The sequence below is a fragment of the Megalops cyprinoides genome, chromosome 10, assembly GCF_013368585.1.
Source record: "Megalops cyprinoides isolate fMegCyp1 chromosome 10, fMegCyp1.pri, whole genome shotgun sequence".
NCBI classification, from domain to species: Eukaryota; Metazoa; Chordata; class Actinopteri; order Elopiformes; family Megalopidae; genus Megalops; species Megalops cyprinoides.
Window position 1 is genome coordinate 5,165,555 of NC_050592.1, and position 26,287 is coordinate 5,191,841.

Genomic DNA, 26,287 nt, shown 5'->3' on the forward strand with positions numbered 1-26,287 from the left:
CACAGAACCCAAAGAATCACAGAACCGACAGAGGCACAGAACAACAGAAGAACCCTTTCACTGTGAAATACCCCGCAGAGGGCGGCCATGTTTGTACTGTATCTTTCAGACTGTATGAGGCCTGTCTTAAACTCACCAAGGGGTCCACGGAAAATCAAAGCTGCATTAGAAAGATACAGCATTTTTTCTGTGATCTGCTCAAATACGTGTATACGTGTATATTTACCAACGATAAACACAAGAAGTGCAAGGGAAACAGGTAAGCTACACAGGCATGAAGTCTGCCCACCACACACAAGCATAGCCCATCCTCCAAAATAATTTCAATAAACACACCTGCTGTCACATATTCACCATAATCCCCTGAACATGCTTCTTACGAAGTATTTTAATGAAAACTGGGTCTCTGGTTCTGTGTGGAAGAAGGAGGGGAGAAATAAATTAACATTGTAACAGGACTGTAATGATTGATGATTGAAACACAGGCTGAGGCGGGCAGGAAATCGCCTCTCCACCGGGCCTCTCACCCCCAAACCACACAGATACTCCCCCCCGCACTCCAACCTCCACGGCCACTTAAAGGTTAACCACTTTCCCATAAAAGACACACATGCATTATGTAAATCAGGACCACGGAGAGCCATGAGTTTTGGCAGGAAATTGCTATGCTAATCTGGCGCGTTTTTAAAAGTAAATGTCAAGCGAAATGAATTACCTTTACGTTTCAGTGTAGCATGATGAAGAAGCCTGTGTTTGACATTTGTCTTCACGTGAGGGAGGGGGTGGGGGTCAAAGCGGGAGTGTGTGGGGGGAGAAACCCCTGGCATCAGTTGTGGTCCAGTCCCAGAGTTTTGAATACACACACACACACTTGCACACACACTTCGACACGCAGTTACCCAGTTACCTCTCACTCATTCACCACGTTCAGACACACTCAGGCAGAGAGCGCGACAGGTTTGTGATTCATCAGAGCACAGTGTCTGGGGAGGGGAAATCCCTACAGTTCCTGGAGAGACAGAATAAGGAAGGTATAGAGAGAAAGCAGAGAGTGCAAGAGACAGAGAGAAGGAGGGGGGGAGAGAGGGGGTGTAGGGAAGTGAGGGAGTACGAAACAGGGGGACAGACAGGAAGGAAGGAGGAAGAAGGGAGGGAGAGGGAACCAAACAGGGAAAAAGAGAGAAAGAGAAAGTGGAAGACAAAGGGGAGGGAGAGAGAGAGAGAATGCTGACAGCATGTGAAAAGGGAAGGAGGTCGGAGTTGTTCCTGAGGCCAGAATCCCGCACCCCCCATCTCTCTCTCTCTCTCTCTCTCTCTCACACTCTCTTACACAGACACACACACACACACACACACAGACACACACACACACACACACACACACACAGACACACACACACACACACACAGACACACACACACACACACACACAGACACACAGACACACACACACACAGACACACACACACACACACAGACACACACACACACACACAGACACACACACACACACAGACACACACACACACACACAGACACACACACACACACACACACACAGACACACACACACACACACACACACACACACACACACACACACACACACACACAGACACACACACACAGACATACACACACAGACACACACACACACACAGACACACACACACACACAGACATACACACACAGACACACACACACACACAGACACACACAGACACACACAGACACAGACACACACAGACACACACACACAGACACACACACACAGACACACACACAGACACACACACAGACACACACACACACACACAGACACACACAGACACACACAGACACACACAGACACACACAGACACACACACACACACACACAGACACACACACACACACACACACACACACACACACACAGACACACACAGACACACACAGACACACACAGACAGACACACACACACACACACACACACACACACACACACACACACACACACACACACACACACACAGACACACACACACACACACACACACACACACACACACAGACACACACACACACACACACACACACACAGACACACACACACACACACACAGACACACACACACAGACCCCTTCCCTGGATCCCATGCTCGCGGCTCCGGCTGTCACCGCGGCGACGCTGGGCACTGTCAGGCAGTGGCTCCCCCGTGGCAGTGGGGGAAACTCATTACTCAGCACCACGTCTCAGAGCCCTCACAGTGCGCGCTGAACGCACCTCTACACACCGTCCCATTGGCTGAGCCTGCCACAGTGCATGCTGAACGCACCTCTACACACCGTCCCATTGGCTGAGCCTGTCTCAGTGCACCTCTACACACCGTCCCATTGGCTGATCCCTCACAGTGGACCTCAACAACTGAGCACTTACAGTGTATACTGAGCACACTTCTATACACTGCCTCAATGCCTATCTGTGCGTGTGCTTGTGCCTTTACACACTACTCCACAAGGTAGACTGTCTGCCTCTGTGCATGTGTGCATGTCTGTAGCCCCACACACCACCCTGTGGCTGCAGGCATGTGGTTTTAGCACTGAGGATGAGGAAGAGCGCAGGGTTAACCCCATGCTGGCCATGGGAAATCCCACTGCTGCCACCAAGCGTCACCTCTCTGTGACTCAAACTCGTGTGCATTTCTGGTGTTTACCACACTGACCTACATCAGAAACGGCAAACGCAACAAGGACACACTGTTTCACTGCAAAATTTAGGTGCTATAACACCTCCTCCAGCATCGCCATCATAATCACTTCCTAACGGTGAGAAATCAAACTCCCCCACAGAGCTGCTGCAAAATCCCCGCCGAGTCGCTCATACAGAGGCCTGCTGTGGCCCTCCTGGTCTTTACCTGGCTGGGAAATCTGAAATTTTAGGAAAAACTGGCTGTTTAAGTGAAGAAAGCAACAGCAGACACAGCAAAACACACCTCAGCTAACGGCAGGCCCATTACCTGCAAACTCCGACTTAAAACCAAGCGAGTCCCCATAAAACACAGAGAGAGTACTCTGAGCCTGGATAAAGGCTGCCATCTGCTCAAACCAAATGTCACTGTGTTCCATTACAAAAAATAATTCCCAAAAATTATATATTTATAATATAATAAAGTATTGTAAAACACTAACTTCAATTTGTACTAAGCAAAATTGCCCATAAAACTGAATAAACAGGACACCAACCTTTGATGAATTAAGACATTCGACAGGCACAATTTCACTGAGATGTTAACCACAATAATGTGTAATACCGTAATACCGTAATCAAAGAGGCCACAGGCCATCACAGGAGACCGCAGCGTTGAGTTCAGACCGAAGCAGCGAGGCCTTCCAGCCCGCGTACCCACGTAAGCAGCTTCACACATCCGGTATCTGTGCTGCGTGACCACTCTCACTCGGAGCTCCGTAACCCGTGAACGTGGCGGCAAAGCCTGCGGGGGTCACCTCTCGCCTCCACCGCACTCTCTCTCACCTCGCCCTCGCCCCCCCCCCCCCCCCCCCCCCCTCCCCCCCCCTCCCTCCCCGAACGCTGCGATAGGGCACGGTGCCGAGCGCGGCAGACCTCAGCTCAGCTCAGCTCGCCGAAGGGACCTTTGCTCTCAAACACGTGTGACACCGAGAGCTGCTGCCGAGATCTAACTGCCAAGCTTTCGGTTTGCAGTCGGGACAGAGACAAAGCAGTTAAAACTATGAACAATAAAAATGGCGAAAAAAAACAATAAGTGACAGAAAAAAAATGAACTGGCCATTTTTTTACCAACAGAAAAGTAAAAAAAAAAATTTAATCTGAAAAGGCTGACCAACATGACCAAGGGCAAAACAACTTAATTCACCTTAAAATTGCCACACACGTGTGTTGTGGAGAGTTAAGGAGTAACTGAATAACGGGAGATTCTGATGTTAAATTCCCCCTCTGTCACTTCCAGTTTCATTATCTGCAGGCCAGGTAGATGCGCTGGGAACGGCGTCACCCTCAGCCGTGGCTCGTTAAAACATGCAGCCCAGCTCTACCCTAAATCACACCACAGCATTTATCAGACAGCTCTGTGCGACTGAGGAAGACAGCTCTTTACACGGCTCTCTGTGGCGTTTCTGTACGGCGGGGGGGGGCGTCTGTGAGGAGACAGAAAGCTGCCTTTAGCTCACAGGCCCAGCTCATCCTGGCCGCAGGAGATAAAACAGGGCTCCATGCAGCCCTCGCTGGGCACAGCTCTCCGCAATGAGGAGAGCCTGTCCCGGAGAATGAACACGAGCCTGTCGCACACAGGGCCTCCGCCTGAGGGCACAGGAGCACAGGGCCTTCCCCTGAGAGCACAGGCGCACAGGGCCTCCCCCTGAGAGCACAGGCGCACAGGGCCTCCCCCTGAGAGCACAGGCGCACAGGGCCTCCCCCTGAGAGCACAGGCGCACAGGGCCTCCCCCTGAGAGCACAGGCGCACAGGGCCTCCCCCTGAGAGCACAGGCGCACAGGGCCTCTCCTGGACTTTGCTCAGTGGCCTCCCTCCCTACCCTGCGGACAGCAGCGTACCCTGTGCTGCGCCGCTGCCTGCGCTGCGCCGCTGCCTGCAATGTGCCACTGCTCTCGCATTCTGCCGTCGCACTATTTTAAAATGACCCCTTTTCCCTCCCACACACGCTTGCCGCTGCAAGGCATCATGGTTTAAAATTTAATTATGAAAACACAGATAAGGCATTTGAAAAAATAAAGAAAATATCAGACTTATTTCTGAAGTCAGATTAGCATTCGCATGAGGTTTGAAACAGATTTAAAATGGGCACCAATTTCACAAAAAAAGGGGTTAGGAAAGGCTTAGGAAAGAGTTAAACTACAGCTGGCTATGCAAGCCCAGTGTCCAAATCGGCAGGAATTCACACATTCCATACTAAGAGGCAAAGCTCCAGATATGGCAGATGACTTTCGGTGTGAAATCATGACTTAGAGGTGTGAAGCCCCAAGTGTCACCAAGCACAGTGACTGCAATTCTCCTTTGCGCCAAGAAAGAAAAAAAAGGCAAGCGCTCACTCAGCACAGAGAGGGGAAATGTAATCTCATTTGGGGGGGGGGGGCGTGCACAGAAAAGTCCCTCTTATTTACGACTTCCGTGTGATCAAACCGCTGAATACCTGAAATAAATTTCAGCCGTCGTAATCACAGACAAGGCTCACCAAAGCAAACGATCACAGCACTGTCTGCACCTACAGCGGTGGTATTTCAGGGATCATTTTCTTACACTCGAACACAGCTGAAATGAAATTAAATAGATATATGCACTGCATTTGAGATATGCAATGCACTCTTTCACTGTAATTACAGGAAAAGGCAAAAACAGCAGGAAGGACATTTTAAGTGAGACATGAATGTTACAGCAAAAAAAAAAATAAAATGTATAAATTAAAAGGTCCTAAATTTATATTTTAAAAAGGTAATGAGACGACGCCAATACAATTTCATTTCAGCTTCTCGTGAGCGAATTTTACTCCTCCAAAGAGATACAACTTGCTGCCATCATCCTCTAAGTGGGCCAGTCAGCCAATGGTCCAATTAGCAGGAAATTAGCCCAGGCAAAAATGTCTGGCAGTGCAGAATCAGATTTAGGCTGAGCACCTTCCCAAAAGACACCCAGACTCTCAACCGGAAAACTCCTCCTGCCCTCTCAGGTGATGGGGTATTACCAGCCTACCAGACCGGTGGGGATTTTAACAGGGTTTATACTACACACACACACACACACACAGTCATACATATATACACACACATATACAGAAATACACGCGTACATACTCATACATACATACACGTAAATACGCATGCACTCATACGTATACACACACACACACGTATGCTCACACTCATCCATACGTACATACACACATGCACGCACGCACGCACACACACGGAGTCATAGTCCATTATGTTCAGCGGTGTCTGCTACACTGTCCCTGCCATCACCATCGCAATCTTTCCCTTCTGTGTAATCACCCAGTTTGGTGCATTTCAATTGTTCCCCATGTCAACCACAACACAGTAGGAAGCTAGCAGCTTAGAATGACCACCCCCCCCCCCCACCCCCTCATCTGACCACAAGATCAACCCCGCTTTGGTCTGCAAACACAGGAAGTCAAGTGCAGTAGGGACAGCGGTTTGGGACACGAAATCCTCCTCACTCAGGGGGCACCAGAAATACCGCAGCACCTGCAACACCAGTTACCTTCATCCAAAGGAAGGCCATCTGGCCTTGGCTTTGTCTCTAACCACACTGACCCTGTGAGTTTACACTGTCCCACGCAACCGGTGGCCGTTTCACACGTAACATCCCCGCGATCATCACAACCAACAGCCCGGCCCTCAGCAGTGAGAGGGGCTGCCATGCAGGACTTGGCTGTAAACTTAACCTGGGAGCCATTATTTCCTCAAACCGCTGACTTTGGTCAAACTTCTTAGTTACAACCAATCACAGTGTGGACAGTGGTTTTTTCCCAGTTTGGGGTTGGTCTTATCAAACTCAGCAAGTGACGACAGCATCAAAGCATTAAATTAAGTCGCATGCCGCCCCCCCCCCCCCCACCCCACTGCACCCCCGCCCACTCCAACAGAATGGAGTTTACAGTTAACAAATTGGGGAAGATTAAGAGCAGCGGCTGGTGTGTGCGTGTTTACTCTCTGTAACTGCGGCGTGACGGCGCAGGAGATGTGTCTGAGAGCGTAATTTAGGGGATACGCATGCAAATCACCCGGCTTTAAAGAAAGAACTCTGCGATTTGCACAAGATTCTCCAAGGAGGCCGCGCTTGTGAGCTGCCTCATTTCAATCTCTCCTGCTTGCAGAGAGGGCTTCCTCACAGAGCTCATCGTCAGCCGGAGACTGTTTTAAACAGATACAGGCAGAAGCCTGCGTAAATGAGGGTAACGAACTGATCTGAGATCAGGTCATGACCTCAGAACTGTGAAAGGTTTCCTTTTCTTTCCTAACACAAAGGCAATGAGAGCAAAATCCCAGAGACCACTCATCTCATGGCCGTTTATTAATTTTCTTGCAAAACTTAAGACCGTTGGACATCTCCAGCCAAGACTGTACTCTCTGAACACACTCAAGGGGAAATAAAAATTCTGAAAAGCAAACAAGCTCTCAGCTTCCTCCGAGTTAAGCTTTGCCCTGAGACCACACACCCAGGCAGAACCCAGACACAGAGACGCTTTCACTCTGAAAGCACAGCAACACCTTCACCTTTTAGTGTTGGTGCGAGTGACGTTCCCAGAGGTCAATCTGAAATGACCTCTCGTAATAACAGCTCACGGAGTCTCTGTGGCACACCGACGTCAGCGTAGCGTATGTATTCGACCTCCCGCAGTTTTCCAGGCTGTCTAGATTCAGGTTAACTTAAGTGAGTTAACTTGCGCTAACTTATTCACAACTTGAATGGTGTTGTGCTCACACTCACTGGTCTGGGAGCAACATGGTCTGACACTGTTGCTCATTATACCTTGACAGATACACTTTACATTAGATCACATTATCATCCTTTAGCAGATACTCTCACCCAGAGCAGCGTACACAGGTTACAATTTTTTACATGTTATTCATTGAGGCAGCTGGATATTTTACTAAGGCCTCACTTCTGTTTTATTATGCTGGAAGTCGCTCTTGATAAGAGCATCTGCTAAATGAGTGTAATGTAGAGTAATGTAATGTATTTAGCTGTGAATTCAGGCCACGGAAATTATTAACCACGTGCCACGAGCTTCAGCCACCCCCCAAAAACCGAGACTGGCATGACCTCTGGTACAGTCTCCTCTCTGTCCAGCCATTCAATTCCTGAATAAGTCTGAGTGAAGGTGAGGTACAGCAGGCGGCCGGGAGACAGAGATCGATCGATGTGATAGTTTGAGGGGTTTATCAGTCAGAGGTTGACAGTGAAGCTCTGGGGTGGACAGGCAGGAAGTGAAGCTGAAGAGAGAGACACACATGGCCTCGCCCATTTGTCGAAAGGAAGCCGCCTCACAGAACATTCTCGGTCCCACACAGGTGATCTGTGACAAAACTGGGGGACCTGCACAGAGCACGGTCGGACAGTTCACCTGGGTGAGGGTGACAAGCCACACGCCACAATTTCTGCCAACAAGAGTCCCTGCCTAGAACAGCCCACGTCAGCCTACCTGGAATCCCCCAGCCTAGCCTCAGCAATAACCTGCCCCCATCCATTCACTTGCCTGTCTCTATCCACCCCTCCCTCCCTGACCGCCGGCCTGTTTCCCAGCAGCCCCTGCTGCATCAGCGCAGCAGATGCGGCGCACGAGCTGCTGGTTGTAAACACACACACACACGCCACTGCTGCACGCGCACCTGATTAATGCATGAGCTGAGAGGCCTGGTCAGACGCTGCACTGAGGCTCCAGCCTCCTCTGTGTGTGTGTGTGTGTGTGTGTGTTTGAGGAGATTACACTGCCCTCCCCACTGCTCTCTCAGAGGTACACACACACACAAACGCATCACACATACACGCATCACACACACACACACACACACACAGAAATACATCACATATACATACATAGAAGTACGTCACACATACACACAAACATACGTCTCTCACACATCACACACACATACATACAGAAATGTCACACATACACACATCAAAACACTTCATACACACATCATACATACACATACAACAAAAACACAAACAGACATATACACACCATATATACACACCATTCTTCCTGAAAGACACATCTCACACACAGAAATTCATCACACATACAAATCAACACACATACCACACACACAACACAAAAAACATACACACACATCACATATACAATTCTACCTGACAGACAAATATCACACATATACACACATCACACCCACACACAGCATTCTTGCTACTTTCACTTACACATACACACACAAAACACTCCTCTCTCCCCAACTGGCTCTCACATACCCTCACACAGCCACCACTGAAATACTCACACCATCACACAGAAAATGCCATTTTCCCCAGCTCAACCACAGACACACACACACACACAAATCTCACAATCCCTCCCTCCTCAACCACACAGACACGACCACTATTCTCAAACCCACGTGTGTACACACACCACTGACAACCACCCCCCACACGCACCACTCTCATTTAACCATACACACAAACCCGCATGCATGCGCTCATACACACACGCATGCACACACATCTCACCACTCTCCCAGCGTCCTGACACTTTTACCATAAAAGTCACCACCATTTAACAGTTCCCTCTCCCAGAGGCAGGAGGCTCTTCTGAGAAACTGCAAAGCAGGTGCATCAGGAAGACCTCATCACCAGAATAAGCAGGGAAAGTGAAAGCTGCTCCTTATAAGGCCTGCAGTTCGGCACACTGCAACGGCTTCCTTCAGCGCTAGCCGAGGCACACAGACGGGTTCACGCCTCCCTGATCTCTGAACAGGTCCGGTCACACGGACGCTTCATTCATGAAAATCGGCCTCTTCACTATCATTTAATCAATGCACTTTCAAACACACTTCAGCCTCTCACACTTCCACTTTCCTTCCTAAGGGCTCTTAAGGATGTCCGAAAGCATAGAGGGGGGGGGAAAAAAATTACATTTCACATTGCATCCATCACCGTTAACAGACGGAGACACTGCGAATGCTATTACAGCACAAATTAATAACAGGTTAACCGTCTGAAACTGTATATAAATTCTCAAGTGTCCATGTCATGCAACTGAACTACAAGCCGCAACAAGACTGAACCAGCACTTTAAATATCAACGTAAATTTGCAGTCTGGTCTAGATTAAATGCTAATAAGCCTTTGGCCACAGTACAGACACTGCTTTCCAAACTGCCAAACGTTGCCCTGGTGGTGTGGCGAGCCAACAATACATTCAACAAGTCTGAAACCAGGAAATACTATGAGCCTTATGGTTACGAGCTCAGAGTTAAAACGAGTAAACAAACAAAGCAGGAACACGTGGTTGACACATTGGCCTCTCGTAAACACGACCACGGCATGTCGATTTCTTCTGAAAAAACTACGAGAGGAAGGAGTCATGTCTGCTGCACGAAGTCCAGCGTTACGGTTTCGCCTAATCCTGAAAACATGCAGCATTCACTTTAAGCACGATGACGCACAAGTGCGGTCAACTGTACACTTTTGAGAACAAGTACACGTGAAACACAAGCTCAGTTACCCTGTCCTTAATGCAGGAAAAAAAAAAAAAAAAAAAAAAAAAAAAAACTTTCCAGTTACAACCATTATTACCCCTAAAATGAAAGCGCTGAGGAAATTCTGCCATCGATGGTAGAAGGCAGAATGATGCCGGCAAACCCCTTCAATCCTACCAGCCTTTGAATCAAAAAACGTCACAGAGCAAAATGAGTCAGGTAATTGCAAAAGGAAAATTCGGCCAATCGGCAATCAAAACAAAAAGGAGGCCGGCCCAGTCCCATTCAGAACTAGCGCACCGTTCCAAAAACACAACCCCTCTCCCTTCAAAACACACCAGTGAGAGGAGACCAGGGCCCAAGCAATGCAAGCCTCCTCTGCACACCGCCACCCAGAAAGGTGAATCAACGGGAACAGACCACCTGGGCACCCACCCCCTCTTCACCTGGTGCAACAGGTACCTTCCCCACGCTCTCTGCACCAGATGAGCACAACCCAATCTCATACGGTCCACTGCTGTTCATGTCATCCCCCAACACCAAAAAAATATAAAAAAATCAAACCAAAATCAACAAAGAGAGAACAAAAATGTTACAGCAGCCACGCTTACTGTAGAGTTGACTTTAATAAGCAGCAGATACTTTGACCATGTTCAACCAACTAAAATCTGCTCTCAGACAGTGTAGCTGAACCGACAATCAAACCACAATTTTCTATAGGCCAACAAACTGAATGGCGGGAACTGTGCAGTATTTGGGAGGGCATTCTGGTAAGTCCATTTTGTGTGTTATTAATCGAAGTTAATTACACAATAATTTATAGTACTTACGCTTTACATTTTTATGCACGCTGCATTTGTAGCCATCTCCTCATATTCTATATAATGCCTTATTTTGCCTTCATGTATGCCTTTTTTATATCTAATTTTATTTAAAAAAACAATTTTGTGTTACATCACTATTAAATGACAATATTGTAGCGCATGCTTCGAAACAATCATAGACCCCATCAGTTTTAACACATGCTGGACCTAACTGGCTGAACTTAAAAATCAGTTTATCAAAGAGGAAGAGAAATTCAGCAACAGGCCCTTCATTCACTTGAGCAGCAAGACGACACAAAACGAAACCACACAAAACGGCCTCTTTAAGCTTATTAACACCATATTTCTAACACGTCTCGAGTTAAAATAATCATATTCGTTGCAAACTGTAAAGGCAATTTCATTATAAGATACTCTGCAGCAGCATAACAGACACCAAGTGAATTTATCTATTTTCACACCAATGAATGCACAGAAAAGCAGGCAAATGTTTAATTTTCTAAATAAAATTAGTATAAAGCATGAAACAGCATTCAATTTAATAGCCATTGCTTTTGGATAAAGTGTGGGGCCGCTCAAAGATAGCCCACTTAACGTGGTAAGGGATTCTATCGTTCAGTCCAGCTCCCCTCGGTGGAAAAACTCCCCAGAAATAACAAAAAATACAAAAAAACAAAGTAAAACAGGTTCTAAAATTAGCCTATCCACAGGCACCTGTTCCAAAGAACTAAAAGTTTCTAATGCAAGTCCCCAATCCAGACAACAGATGATGCTGGGAGACAAAGTTAAAAGCAACCACAAAATGGATACTTTTCCCGAACAAAAGGGGTTCACGCTGTGATCATCAAAATCATAATTACATCCTGATATTATTCATCATTGCAGACTCGATTACACGTAAACACCAATTACACGTTCAGTAAATCACACGCCAAAACACGTTGCTTGGCCATCGGGCGAAACAACCCGACATTTTGCAGTCGTTCCGAAGCCGAATAAAGCTACGACCAAGACTCTCGGGGGTCAAAATAACGAATGCGAAAAGAGTTGATATTAATTCTTGTTTAGATACGTTTAATATCGTCACAATGCAAGAGCGCACGGGCTAATCAGGGATTGTTGCTGCATTACATCAGATGCAATTATAAATGGCCAAGAGCAGAGGATGGGGAGCCAATCAGATCTCAGCTAGCATGTCAACCTAAGACCAACTGTCTCCTGGCTTTGACAGAAGGATTTTACCTCCATAATTCAAATCCCAGAGCAAAGCAATCTGCACTTACTCAAATCACAGGCCGATGTTTACTAGCAGCAAATACGGAAAAAAACAACCAAGATCTGGAAATACGAGGACGAAAAATCAAACGGCTCTCCTCTAGAAGAAATAGGTCACGATTTAAAAAAAACTGCAGATACCCGTGATACATTTCATTTCATACAATGACACAACTTGGGCAAACATTTCCAAACCATCCATTTCTGGACGATTTTTCTACCAAACATGGATTTATCGAGCCTCGACAAAACTTCTGCGAAGCTGGACGTTTTCCTACCGTTTTAAGTCAAATATGCAAATGTAATTAAAACAAACTTGTTAATCTTTTGTTGATGAGTTCGTGTATTCTTCCGACAGTTAAGTTTAACCAGTGGTTCAGACACCAGAAGGACTCTTTGACAGGGGCAAACGCCACAGCTCCGAATAACACATTTTAATTGCGTTTTAAGACGCCTGTGTCTGTAAGACAAACACGCAGAACAAAATAAGCTTTCTGCTTGTCATTTTACCTCCTCAAATGCGGGGTCTCCTCCACCCCCCGACAGTCCAGAGCTCGATATAACCCCCCGCTTTTCGAAAAGACTGCTATTTGGACGGAGGACTTATTTTACTAGATAAATGTAGTTAAAGGAGGTGGTGTGGGGGGAAAAGCAGAGAGGCAGCCATTTTAGAGAGTCTCAGATAGACAATGGCTGGTCCGTTGCAATATGTGCTACTCCATTACATAGAGCTGTTTGCACTACACACAAAAGTACCCAGGACCCAGAGGCAAATTAAAGTTTACCTGATTTCTGCTAAGTGGTTGCCCGGTGCTTCCCGGGCTCATAGGCGGCGGGTGATGGCTTCTTTGTTGCCAACCCTGGTGGCCCCCGCCGTACTGGCCGCCGCTGCCCATGTCCGCTGGTCCCTTGTTCGCCCCTTCCTGGTTGCTGTAGTCGCTCGGCGGGTAGTTTTGGTAGCCCCTGGCGGAGCTGGGAGAGGTTAGGAGCTGGTTGAGGGTCGGGGTGGCCGTGGGCTGCGGGTTTCCCATGTTATACCTCTGATTATTGTAAGAGGCGGCCATGGCTGTAGTTCCGCCCGCTGGCTGTTGCTTGGCTGGCTGCCCCCCGGCCGCCGGAGGCTGGTTGTTTCGCGGAGAGTTCATGGCGTACCCTTGGCCCGGGTACGGAGTCCGGTTCGGGAACGGGCTGTAGTTGTTGAACTGGTGGTTGGGGTACCCGTGGTCGTGCGAATTGGGCTGGTAGGAGTCCATCATGCCGCCTGGCTGCACGACCGGCCCCGCTGGAGCTGCCATGCCAGGGCTTTGTTGTCCGCCATGTTGATGAAAAGGGGCCCGGCCGTAGTGCTGACTGTAACCGTAGGAAGGTGGGGGAAAGGCGGCCGAGTGGTGGTGTGCCAGCCCGGGGTGGCTATTCCCTTCGGGGCCCCCCGAATCATTCTGGTTGTTGTTATTGTTAACTCTGGACGGATTCCCGTTCCCGTTCTTCATCTCAACATCGCCTCCTCCCCCCGCATTTCCAGCATCGGCCCCGTCCTGCAGTTCCTTCTGACCCGGAGATCCGCTCTCGGATCCCGCTTCCTTATTTTCCTGCTGCTTCTCTCCCGGTACCGTCTCCTCCTGTGGGTCCCGATCCGGTTTTTTTAGTTCGGCAGGCGGGCTGGTATTGAGAGTGGCGGCGCTGGCGACCTGAGCGGCCATGATACCCCTCTCTCTCCCTCTCTTTCACTGCGAGTCAGTCACAATCAAACACTCAATCGCATTGAATATAAATGCAATTATTTATAACAATTTACCCGTGTCCCGGCTCATTCCCCCCTAACACCGGACCGAATCCGGGCTCCAACTCCCGGTTCCGATGCGAATTAAAAAGTTACTGGAAAATATAAATACAAGTCCCGGGAATTAATTTTACCGACACTGAATTTGGAGGGGGTTCTGTTACAGAACGAGACTGAGAGCGAGAAACTGATCAAACCAGCACGAGGCTCCGCGAGATACAGCCATTTTACTGAGGCACACGGAGAGACGCAAAACATGGAGCGGATCTAGCACGATAACGGAGCGGGATTGGAAAAAGGGCTTGATATGTATATGTTTATTAATAATACCAACGGCAGTAGTGCTTTACAAACTAATACAGGGAGTCTTTAGCGGCCTGTCTAATTTTCAATATAAATTACCGTTACTTGCACAATTACTGATTGTGTATTAACACTGCAAATACTAACATTGTTTAAATATGATCCTCTTGTATGTATTTCGGTTAATTTATAATTTCATAAAATTCTCACAGTTAGGGGTATGTTCAATATATGTTAAAATATATTTAAAGCACCGTAAATGCTGTGTTTGTGTGTGTGCGTCAGTTGAAGGAGGGGGTGGTAGAACAAGGACCAATCTGAAAAAATAAAATAAACGTAAATTAAACGCACAATCAAATACATATTTTTGTTACAAATGTACAGGTGGTATCAAAATTAATCGCTCGTTAACCAGCGACTCAAAACAGTAGTGCATCTCCAAGCATGTGTCGCGAGCAAATGAGAAGCATGAGTGTGTCAGCAGAGTGGCTGATCTGCGGAGAGTAAAGCATGGAATTACAGGCTGTGTGTGCGAGGGAGGGAGGGGGAGGGGTGAACTGAACCAGTCAGCAAGCAGGAAGTGAGAACGAAAAAAAAGAGAGAAGGAGAGAGAGCAAAAAAAAAAAAAAAAAAAAAACAGAATAAGCCACAGAAGCAGCAACAATCCAGAAAACAATTTCTTCAGAAAACAATCCTTCACATTCTCACTCTGGTGTGGTGGAAAGGCCAAAAAGGAGTTGAGGGGGGATTTTTTTTTAGAGAGCGTCAAAAGAGAAAAAAAATAACAGGAGTATAAAAGCACCTTCCACAGGCCCCCCTCCCTCTCCCCCTCTGCCTCTCTCCCCACCCCCCTCTCCTCATTCTCTCTCTCTCTCTCTCTCTCTCTGCCTGACTCTCGCTCGCGCGTCAGGCTCATCGGTTGCAAAAGCAGCACAACTTCGCTGCGCGTGGGGGATGGGCGGCCGCGCGCAGGGTTTTATACAGCAGCGCTGCCAGCGCGAGCTCTACGCCGGCCAACTTGACCTTGCCCGGCGCGAGGAAGGGGATCCCCTCAGTTTTTTATTGGGCGCTGAGGTGGTGTGGGGTTTTGTGTGTGAAATTTTAAAGAGTGTGGCCAGGAGAGGAGAAAAAAAAAATCAATTTCTCACTATTTTTATTTGAGCCGAAAGAGGGAGAGCCGCTGCTTGCTGCTCTCTCGCGCGAATGTGCGGTGCAGTATGCAGGCGAGCGAGAGAGGGGGTTGGGAGATCTCTGGGCCACATGCATAAGCAACTGTGCTGTTTATTATCAGAGGTCTTCTTCCTCCCTATTTTTATTCTTTTCTTTCCTCCTCTTGCTACTATTGCCTCCAACCCCCGCCCTTTAACGGCACATTCTTTCTTTCACCTGGTTGGTTACATGTGTCTAGTAGGCCTTTGGCTTCTCAGAGTGGATACATTTTGAATAAAGCTTTGGTATAAAGAAACAGGAGGACATATTGCAGTGAGGTCTTTAAATCCTAAACCCTCAGGTCAATACAAATCAGTACATTTAAATATTTCTTGTACTTTTAGGCTTGGTGAGCATTTATGTGAATTATTAGAACATACTGATTTCACAGATTTGAGATACACACATGGACTAATGTAATACTAACCTTGATTTTTTAAAGATGATTCCACCTCTACCAGGGAGTTACAATTAATTTACTGCACAATGCATTTTTGAGGAAAAAAGTAAAAAAAAAATCTACACCCTTTTAATAGTTTAATACCTATTTCCTATTTATAAGGTGTAGTCTTCAACAGGATAAAGAAGACTCCAGGCCTGGAGGCAGCCATGTAGATCTGATCTGTCTGTTGCTGGAGTGCAGAAAGCCCTGCAACGTCACTGTCTCCTGAAGTCTCAGGAAAGATGATTCCCTGCCAAGACTGCACACGCTGCTACCCCCTGACTCTGACCCATTTATTTCCCAATATAAATGTCTCGGACCTTTTGGCTTAATCGTAATAACTCCTGATGTTACTTGAACTGAGGGAAACCCACATTTACGGAGTATATCAAGTTTCTTTGGCTTTGAAGGTGGGAATACATGCGCCAGGAGATCTGGGCTGGAGGAGTGGGTGGGGGAGTTATGGGGGGGGGTATGCAATTTTCAGAGTGTAAGGGCTGGAGCTTGTTGAAAATGATAAAACTCATGTTTTACAGTTACTAAAAATATTCCTCATGAGATGTTCTTTCTGCACATTGTACAAAATAACCAGTGCAGCATTTAATGCATGTTTTATGTACCGATAATAGTATTTTCATTTTAAAAAATGAAGCCCATATTGTCACTTTCCTCTGCTTAACTTTTCACGTGTTTTGTCACTATTCATTTTGAGGAAATTTTCATACATCACAGCAGAGTGAAACTTAGACATATGGACATTTTAAAAATGAAGATGCATGCTCACACAATTTTTTGACCACATTATACCACATTGGACATTTGCAAAACCATCATATTAATATGTACAGTATTTATACATTAAAATAGGCAGTGTTACATATGTTTTGATGTTTACAATAAATGAATAAATGGCATATATTTGTACCTAAAAACTGAAATGTATTATAAAGGAGAAACACAAAAAAATACTTCACTTGTTCTTACCTTACCAACAATAAAAAAGTGTTTAAAATAGTTTATTAAACTATTTAAGGTAGAATCTCACACATGCAAATGATTATTTCTTTCTTTGTCTTCTAAAATTTGGACAAATTTCCAAATGAGCCACAAATTTCCCACAAAGTTTAAAAGACATGTACAGTCTTTCACATGAAGTATCAATCATTTATTTTACTTTATTTTACATCTGAAATGAAATCTAGTGAAATAGTTTAACACGCAGTCTGAAGGAAGGATCCATAGAAGGGTGTTTGATAGATGCTTGGCTTGAGCAAATGCCTGGGTTTATATTGTCAGAGAGCCAATCCAGCTGACCTTTAAAGGAGCCCCATATAATTCTGCCATTGAGATGACATTGCACACCACTTCCGCAAGGAGTCATCGATCAATAACCGAATCTCTGAGACAAACAAAAGTACACCTACACAAAACACTCACTCACCAGATTAAATCATAAATACGAATCGAATCCAGTTTGACAAACGTGATTCTTATGAGGCTGCGTGCACCGCAATTGAAAGCTCATTCATAAGGAAAAATAAAAAAATAACCCTTGATCATTAGGTTTCACAAATAGCACATGATACAAGAATATTTGGTTGAATAACCAAACGTGAAATCGGTCTGTCTCCACGTCCTCTCTGCCACTTTTCCTGCTTTGCCTCAGCTGTGAGTGGATAAGGTGACTTAATTGGTCTGTCTTTTGATTATGATGTAATAGTGTTTAAATCATGTCTTCTGCCCCACCCCCCGAGCACTGACCATGATGCCATTTCCATGGCAGCGGTTCTGAATCCACCAATGGAAGCAGACCTGAAACATACTGAGATCCTCTGAGCTCCCACAAAGAAATGTTCTCAGATCTTTATTACAATATTACAGTGATGTTGTCAGCTGAGAATACTATGTGTTTAATGAGTTGCCCCCGACAGTAATTAACACCCACTGGAAGCTTAAACCTGTGATAGCAACAACAACACCTTGGGCCATAAATAACTATGATCCAGTAATAATAGACATTTATCTTAAATGCTGAGTGTGTCTTTCCAGACAGAAGTGTAAAAATAACTTTTATGATAAAAGTGTATGTTTACAGTAATATTAAAAGAGACCATCTGTTGAGGAAGCAATTTAATGTTGAATCGGCCACACAGCTTGGCGCTGTTGTTCCCATTCCAGTACTCAGCAACACTGATCTCAGATCAGTGTCTCTGGTGAGAGTTTAGAAAGCTTGCGTTTCCTGCGAGGTATCCAACAGAGCACTAAGCACGGACTGTCACCAGCGCTGCCGAAGGAGTAAGACTCGTGTGTTTGCTATCACGGACAGACACAGATGAAATGGTGCCTCACCCACTTGTGGATGCTTCAGCTACAGCCCAGTTATCACCTGTGATGTGACATTTTCCACCCACCCACCCTTTCACCCTCTTTCCTACATCCACCTCTGACCTTAGGACCTGTTGGCCCTTATCACTGACAATTATTGGAGGGGGGGGGGGGGGGGGGGTAGAGTGGAGGGCAAACCATGAAAAATCTCAATAATTAAACATATTCTTGTGAGACCAGCCATGATTTCTATTCACTTTCATTACACCGTATGTCAAGAAAAAAAAACAGCCCATTCAATTTTGCTCAGTAATTCTGCTGTATTTCTCCAGAGATTGTTTTTGTTTCTGAAATCATTTTTCAATCTAGTGCTTTAATTTAGATGTTATTGCCGAAGTAAAAGAAATAGGACCGCAGTAGATCATTGCTCCAGCAAGCCATTTGCCGCAATAACGCCCGTCGTATAAAAAACCCACCAAGGAGCATGGCGGAGAGGAGAGAGTCAGGACTGAGAGCGCTGAAGGAGCCAGGAACATTTGATTAAAGGCTTTGGAGAAAAGTGGTTTAATGCAAAACGACTTGAGAAATCAATCCTGGTACAGCTTCGAGCGGCCGGCGTTGCCTTTGTCTGCAGCTCAAAAAGCACTAATCAAACTTATTGTCCAACGCGAGCTCGGCGGGGTGTAACGTGGACATCTCTGCGTGATTAACACGAGCAGTCAGATTAATGAGAGGGCTGTCCATTGTTACAGCGACCAAGACCCAACATGCACCGGCACAGGGACCTGAACAATGCTGCTCGGAATCACATGATGTAATTATAGCTCCAGAACGGCCAAGCTAATGCATAGATCTTTTTTTTTCATGACGGCTGCTCCTTATCCAATTTCTGTTTTCACGGCAGAGGTTGAGGTGAGTGTTTGGCGGGATGGAGAGGTAATGGGATGTTTTGGGTCGGGAAACAGTGAAGGTATGTTATCAGCCGCAGTGCATATGCTCAAGGTTAATGAGGCCCCTGACATGAGGTTTTAAACTTTCGTCTGAAAGAGAGTGGCAAATGGCACCAATTGGTGACCACAGGATGAAGGAGGACTGTGGGGGGGTGGGGTGCAGATGGGTGGGTAGGTTTTTTTTTTTGGTTTTTTTTTGGGGGGGGGGGGGGGGGGGGGCTGCTGTATCCTCCTTCTCAGTTCCTGTTTTAGAATCCGAAAGAATCAGAAAGCACTTGACTTGAAAGCACTGATCACATTGGTTTCTTTGACATTTCAGAAACCGGGTATTCTATGAGTGGTATGTACTGGAACTTTCACTCCCAGAGAAATGCAAATGCAGCTATAAGGAAGATGTCTTTTAAAGACGTCTTTTAAGTCTTTTAAACAGCCCCTAACACACACTGGCAAATGGCTCTCCCATCATGCTCTGAGCACATTCTGTGTGCAATAACCGAATTTACCATTTCAGTACTCCAGACTACAATAATTCCCCATCAGGTAAACTGACTGTTGAATTAATCACAGTTTGTAATCTGCAGACTGAGTATCACTGGAAGAAAAACTGACACGCATCTGAGAACAACATGATGGGAAAGCTGTCCCTCTCCACCCTTGGTATGATGTCATGATGAAGTGTCCAGATGTGACATCACTTTGCATCTACAGATGTTAGAGGAGGAACTTTAAAGCAACAGCCCTTAAAACAAAGCCCAATGTCTTGATAAGTCCGTACATCGGGAATGAAACGTGACAGGAGAAGATGTGGATGGGGTCACCTATCTACTTGTGGTTGATCGGGTATTTCATTCAACATGTGGAGAGCTTTGCAGAGGTAGTCAGCTGTCCTCAGAGAGAGCTGGCTGAAGCACTGAGGATTCAGTTATTTCTCCTCCTCATTCGATTTGTTGTGACAGCCTTGCACTGCATGAGCCGAAGCCTGCGAAGACATTGCCTCGATGTAAAAATATAAAACTCACAGCTTTTTTCTCTAATTTTCTGCTGTCAGAAATATAGCACAGGCTGTCACCTCACTCAGTGGCTGCATTAGTGGACTGGTAACAAAGGAATAACTGTAGCACAGAAAGGAAATTCTAATATATGAGCTCCCAATGAGTTTTTGGGATATCTGTGTCAAGGAGTAACATAATTACCAACTTCACTGAGAGTGTAAAAGAAAGTCATTTAGTCAACAGTGAACAAATGTGAAACAGAAGTAAAACATATTTCTAACTTTTGACTCTGTCATAGATAGACAAGAGCATCATAGCGGAGACAAGTGAATTGATAACAGATCATTATTTTTGAGGCGTTTTTTTTTCTTCTCCCATTGGATCTTGTCTGGGAATGGAGCCATTTAATTACTAAGACAGACAGATAACGTGGAATGGAATTTTGAAAGAAAAGTGGAGCTGGGTCAGGTACACCAAGAACACATACACATTTCCCTCCCATGGGAATGCACACACGCGCGCACGCACGCACACACACACACACACAAACATTCAGACTCCCACACCAGCCAACACACCCCCTCGGGGAGGCCTGGACATGCATATACCCACTCCGGCTCATTCAGTCTCAGGCTGTCTCAGACACGCCCCCACATGGGAACAGACACGCACACACACACAGACACACACAAATGCAGCACGGTTGGGCCACGTCCAACAGGTTGCCGGGCAGCAGCAGTGCACGCACTCTGGAGTGCGCTGGGGAAGGAAGTGCCACTCTCCGGACTCCGCTGGGGGTCCGGCTCGTTCCCACACAGAGAGGCACAGGGGCGAGCGAGAGAGAGAGGCACAGGGGCGAGAGAGAGAGGACAGGGGCGAGCGAGAGAGAGGCACAGGGGCGAGCGAGAGAGGACAGGGGCGAGCGAGAGAGAGGCACAGGGGCGAGCGAGAGAGAGGGACAGGGGCGAGCGAGAGAGAGAGGCACAGGGGCGAGAGAGAGAGGACAGGGGCGAGCGAGAGAGAGGCACAGGGGCGAGAGAGAGAGGACAGGGGCGAGCGAGAGAGAGGCACAGGGGCGAGCGGAGAGAGGGACAGGGGCGAGCGAGAGAGAGGCACAGGGGCGAGCGAGAGAGAGGCACAGGGGCAAGCGAGAGAGAGGGACAGGGGCGAGAGAGAGAGAGGACAGGGGCGAGCGAGAGAGAGGCACAGGGGCGAGCGAGAGAGAGGCACAGGGGCGAGCGAGAGAGGACAGGGGCGAGCGAGAGAGAGGCACAGGGGCGAGCGAGAGAGAGGGACAGGGGCGAGCGAGAGAGAGGCACAGGGGCGAGAGAGAGAGGACAGGGGCGAGCGAGAGAGAGGCACAGGGGCGAGCGAGAGAGAGGGACAGGGGCGAGCGAGAGAGAGGCACAGGGGCGAGCGAGAGAGAGGGACAGGGGCGAGCGAGAGAGAGGCACAGGGGCGAGCGAGAGAGAGGCACAGGGGCGAGCGAGAGAGGACAGGGGCAAGCGAGAGAGAGGCACAGGGGCGGGCGAGAGAGAGGGACAGGGGCGAGCGGGAGAGAGGGACAGGCCTCACCGCTAGTGTACTCACACTAAGTCTGATACCTGAACTGGGTGAGAGGTGTTCTTAAAAATCTTTAGAGCTAAGATGAAGACAGAACTGAAAAATGTAAATTATTCAGTCTTTCCCAAGACTGAAACAGCTGTAGTCAAAATCAACTTTCAGTGGGTTATTGAGTGGTTTTCCGCAATCATTTATACCTGTGTTCATCAAAACTGACAGAAAATAGAAAGGGGGTTTTTATATGTATAAATAAAGGATACATTCATAAAATCCAGAATTGCAAAGATTTGCAAGAAGAACATTTACTGCTTTCTGCACACTCGTAAAAAATAATTGTTTATTTCAGCCATAAAAAAATACATTTTCTTTCCCCCAAACCATTACTGTCGCTGTGTGGTGTTAAAAGGAAAAAAAAAACATTGATCAGAATAATGTTAGCTACCACATTTATACACATCACTGAACAATGCGAAACCAAAGCACACACACACACACAGATCAGGAATTCATACAAACCTGCAAAGAGTGCAAAGATCAGCTAAAGCCATCTAATGATGGAATTGCCTTGGACGGCAGGGCCTGTTTGTGGTGTGCCTCAGGAACCAGGAGGATTAACAGGAGGGGGACCGGGAACGCTGGATGGAGAGGTGCCAGTGGGGGGGGGGGGGGGGCTGTGGACGATAGCCAAATCCAGGCCACTCGGAGGACTGTCATGGATAGGAGAGATTACCCCTCCACGGAGACTCCTCAACACAGAGGTTTACTCAGGGTAAATGGGCTGGAGCTAGCGGTAAGTAGCCGCTGATAAGGGCAGGAAAGGACCGTCTGTTATTAGATAAGGACAGCTCCGGCCAAAGAGTGTTGTGCCGAAATTTACATAAAAATCACTTCCCCACCCACTCCAGATGGGGAGGGAGGTGCATCAGTTTCTCATTCTGTTTCTGGTCTTGTGGGAACAAGCAACACTGTTGCCTAAGTTCGTTAAGTTTATTTATAAATATATATATATATATATATATATATATATAAAAATGTGTTCACATATATATATTGCATTCAGCAAAATCTGTGGTGTAGTCTGGGCCCCGACTCCAGTCAAGTGCTGGGTGCGCTGCGTCTGTGCTTACTTTGCAACGCCAGTTACCACAATATCTCTGCAGGTGCTCTTCAATCAACCACAATCACGCAAGGTGCGAGGGGCCATTTCTCCAGTCCCCCGCGTTCACATTACAGCAGAAACTCGCACACTCAAGGGAACACAATCACCAACACATTAATTTACTCGCTGACTGAGAGGCTAGGCCAAGACCCCTGCCTTTTACAAAGTACCATGAGATAAAGTGTGGTCTGGAAAGTGATTTTTCTTTTTTCTTTTCTTTTCTTTTCTTTTTTTTTTTTTTTTGCAAGGACAGTTGGGAAAGCATTGAATGCCTCTCACAGGAGGAGTCCTTGGACATGGCGCTTGCTGTTCCTATTGAGCGGGAGAGCCGGCGGGTCACAGAACATGCTGCGCACTCTGTTCCCCTGTTGACAGATATTTACACTCGCTGAAAGTGAAACCTGCCCTCTCTTGTTATCATTAGATCTTCCACCGAAAGCAGAGGAGAGCTGAATTCATGAGTGAAAACACAGATGCGGGAAAAAAAGCCAGCTTTCTGTGCGCATTGTTTGAATCGTGTGCAGCATAAGGCATAAATTATTTCATTCATAACTACTCGTATGGTCACTGGTTTACCCTTAAAAAATGTCATACGAGGAAATGAGGCCTAACCATAGGGCAGGTAATATCAGTTATTATAATGGGTTATGAATACTTATGAATCACTTGTAGGCAATATCCATGCTGTGTAAAATCCAGAAGCATTATGTTTTTGTGGTTTGAGGCATTTTATCCTCACCTGAGGAACAACAGTAAAGTTATTAGCAATTATTAGTTAACAGTACAAAAGTTAATTAGGATATTGAGGCAGAAAAATGAAACATGAAAAATATGGCATAACATTCAGCCTCCCCAGTCACGGTTAAGTGGTCCATTTGTTTTCCTGGTTCAGCTCTTGATAGCTGACCAGTGGCTGAGATCTGAGACGGCTGTCCTTCTATCTTAAAGCAAATCAATCCTAATCCGTCTCCCAAACAATAGCACTCCTGTGACAACTCATCTGTGATGGCTGTGACTACTGGCTAGCATTTCCAGACAAGAACTACGTGGTGAATATGATTTTCACATTACGAACAAGGGCTGGGCTAGTCTACGGTGTGGCTCACCAAGCTGCCAACCATGACAAACGCTAAGCCTAACTGGAGTGCCTGTGCCGGGCAGTGTGGAAGACACCATTCACTGTAATTGTGTGCGATTGTTTTGTTGTTTAACCCTGTAAAAAAACTGTCTGTTAGTCTTGAAGGTAACTGAGATGGATGACAGGGATTTTATGCAAGCTCCACTGATAAGCAGTGCAGTATCGAAACTGTGTAGCACTCACGCTGAGCAGATTACATGACTGAGTTGTCACAGTCCTGGGTCAGGCCTGGCAATTAATCTGCTCTTTACTGGTCTGAGTTGGGAAAACTCAGAACCCCCTCAGGCTAGCAGGTTGGAGAGCTCAGTCTTCAGGTGTGTGCCAAAAATAGAAAAAGTACGTTCTTGGTGAAGGATTTTTTTTTTTGGGGGGGGGGGGGGGGGGGTGACAAGAACTGAATGTAGGACTTGGTTCATTCAAATTTTAGCCCATCCACTTTTCAAATGCAAAACCACCACAAAGAGTACTTTGGCTTTCTTTTGCCATTGATTCTCAGTGACATGTGTAAGAGGCACTTATAAAAACTGCTGGGTAAAAGCTCAGATCCCAGCCTTGGTCTCTGAGCTGGCTACGTTATATTTGCTGAAGGCAAGAGGGCAGATTTGACTTGTCAAGTCAACACTCCCTCACCTTTTGTTTATATAGTGCAAAGCAGCATGTTTATTCAACTTGGCTGTTTACAAAGCCACCAGATCTCAATGAGTGACATCCTCGCTGCACACACAGTCTAGGACTGTCCTGCAGAGGTGACCCAGAGCAAATTCACCTTGATCAATCATACGAGTTCCTGGAAACTATTGGAAAGCTTAATAATATGCAGGGTATGTGTATTTGTTCATTCCATCGGATGTTCTGTTTACATGTATCTGTTATGTGACTGAGAAATGCCACAGAGGACATGGATGCAGACAAATGTAATCACAAGGAAAATATTATATTTGAATGCTGGGGTACTGAGGACTGAGATGGGGGGGGGTCTGAAGCCGTGACTTTCAAGGCAAGCAGCAGAACCGCTACATTTTCAACAATGAATGCAACAAAGAATGCAGATTGGGGTGAAGGTCTGAGTAGAAGGGGTGCAGTGCTGGCGAGGAGTGGTGTCACAAGTCAGACGGGTGCTGTATCCCCCAAATGCTCCTGCTCCCAGCTTCTCTTCTTCCCTGAGAAGTAGGGGCTAGCTCTCTCGACAGGGGGTTGGGGGGGGGGGGGGCGGGTAACAGCCATGGAGGAACGTGCCCCCGACTCACGCCGGCACACTTCATGAGTGACCCCCCACGTGCTCATGCCCCCCCCAACCACTAAGAAATTCCCACACATCCCACCAGCCAACTGTGAAAACAAAACTAGACCTGGCTTTGTGGCGCTGCGGCAGGGAGGACCAGCTTTGGGCTGCAAGCTGCTGGGGTCTTGTGCTATTGTCCCATGTGACCTGAGGCAGATTACGGGACAAGAGGTTGACAAGGTAAGAGGGAGGGGTGGGCCAGTTCTGGGTACAGCTTTCAAAGAGGGAGCATTCAAATGGGGAAGAAAGGACCTCGGGCTGCATTTGCCCCCTGGGCAGGACCTCCCAAAAACACACACTTCCCCACCTCCCATGCTCTTCCAGATTTTTTAAAGAGTTATTGCATTTTTTTCAGTTAGTTAGCCTTTTATGAGTTAGTTTACGGTACATCTTGGGTTCAAGTCTCTATGGTCCAATCAAGATGATTGGTTTGGTTCAGGTCGAGACATGAACCGGAGTTGCACGCGACAATTATGACAGCCGAGATTTCTTTGCATTGCGCATTCATGGCAGAATTGCACAAAGAACACAACTTTAGGGCAGGTCTGTGGGTTGGTACGTGAGTATTAATGGATTTCTAATTTACTAAGGCAGATATTGGCAAGCGATTTGAGAGAAATGAAACCAAGCAGGGCGACCGCATTGCAGAGATAACTGTGACTATTTTAATGAGTCAAAAACCTCTCATGTGGAAGCCTTCCTGAATTAGAAAGAATAAACCACTGCATGACTTGTATAGTTCTCAGTCTAAAAGTCTGTCACAGCGGGGTACTGCACTCTGGGTTTGACTTATAGTTGATCTTGCACCCTCTGAACAAAACTACTTC

General features: G+C 46.7%; 1 protein-coding gene across 1 annotated transcript in view; it reads right to left on the minus strand.

The window, feature by feature from the left end:
- The window catches only part of arid1aa (AT rich interactive domain 1Aa (SWI-like)), a 67,177-nt gene extending 52,855 nt beyond the window's left edge, over positions 1-14,322 (minus strand). The window contains exon 1 of the mRNA XM_036538081.1: positions 13,103-14,322. Coding sequence (XP_036393974.1) covers positions 13,103-14,017 — 915 coding nt within the window. The 5' untranslated portion in view covers positions 14,018-14,322. The remainder of the gene's footprint in view (positions 1-13,102) is intronic.
- Positions 14,323-26,287: the final 11,965 nt, after the last annotated feature.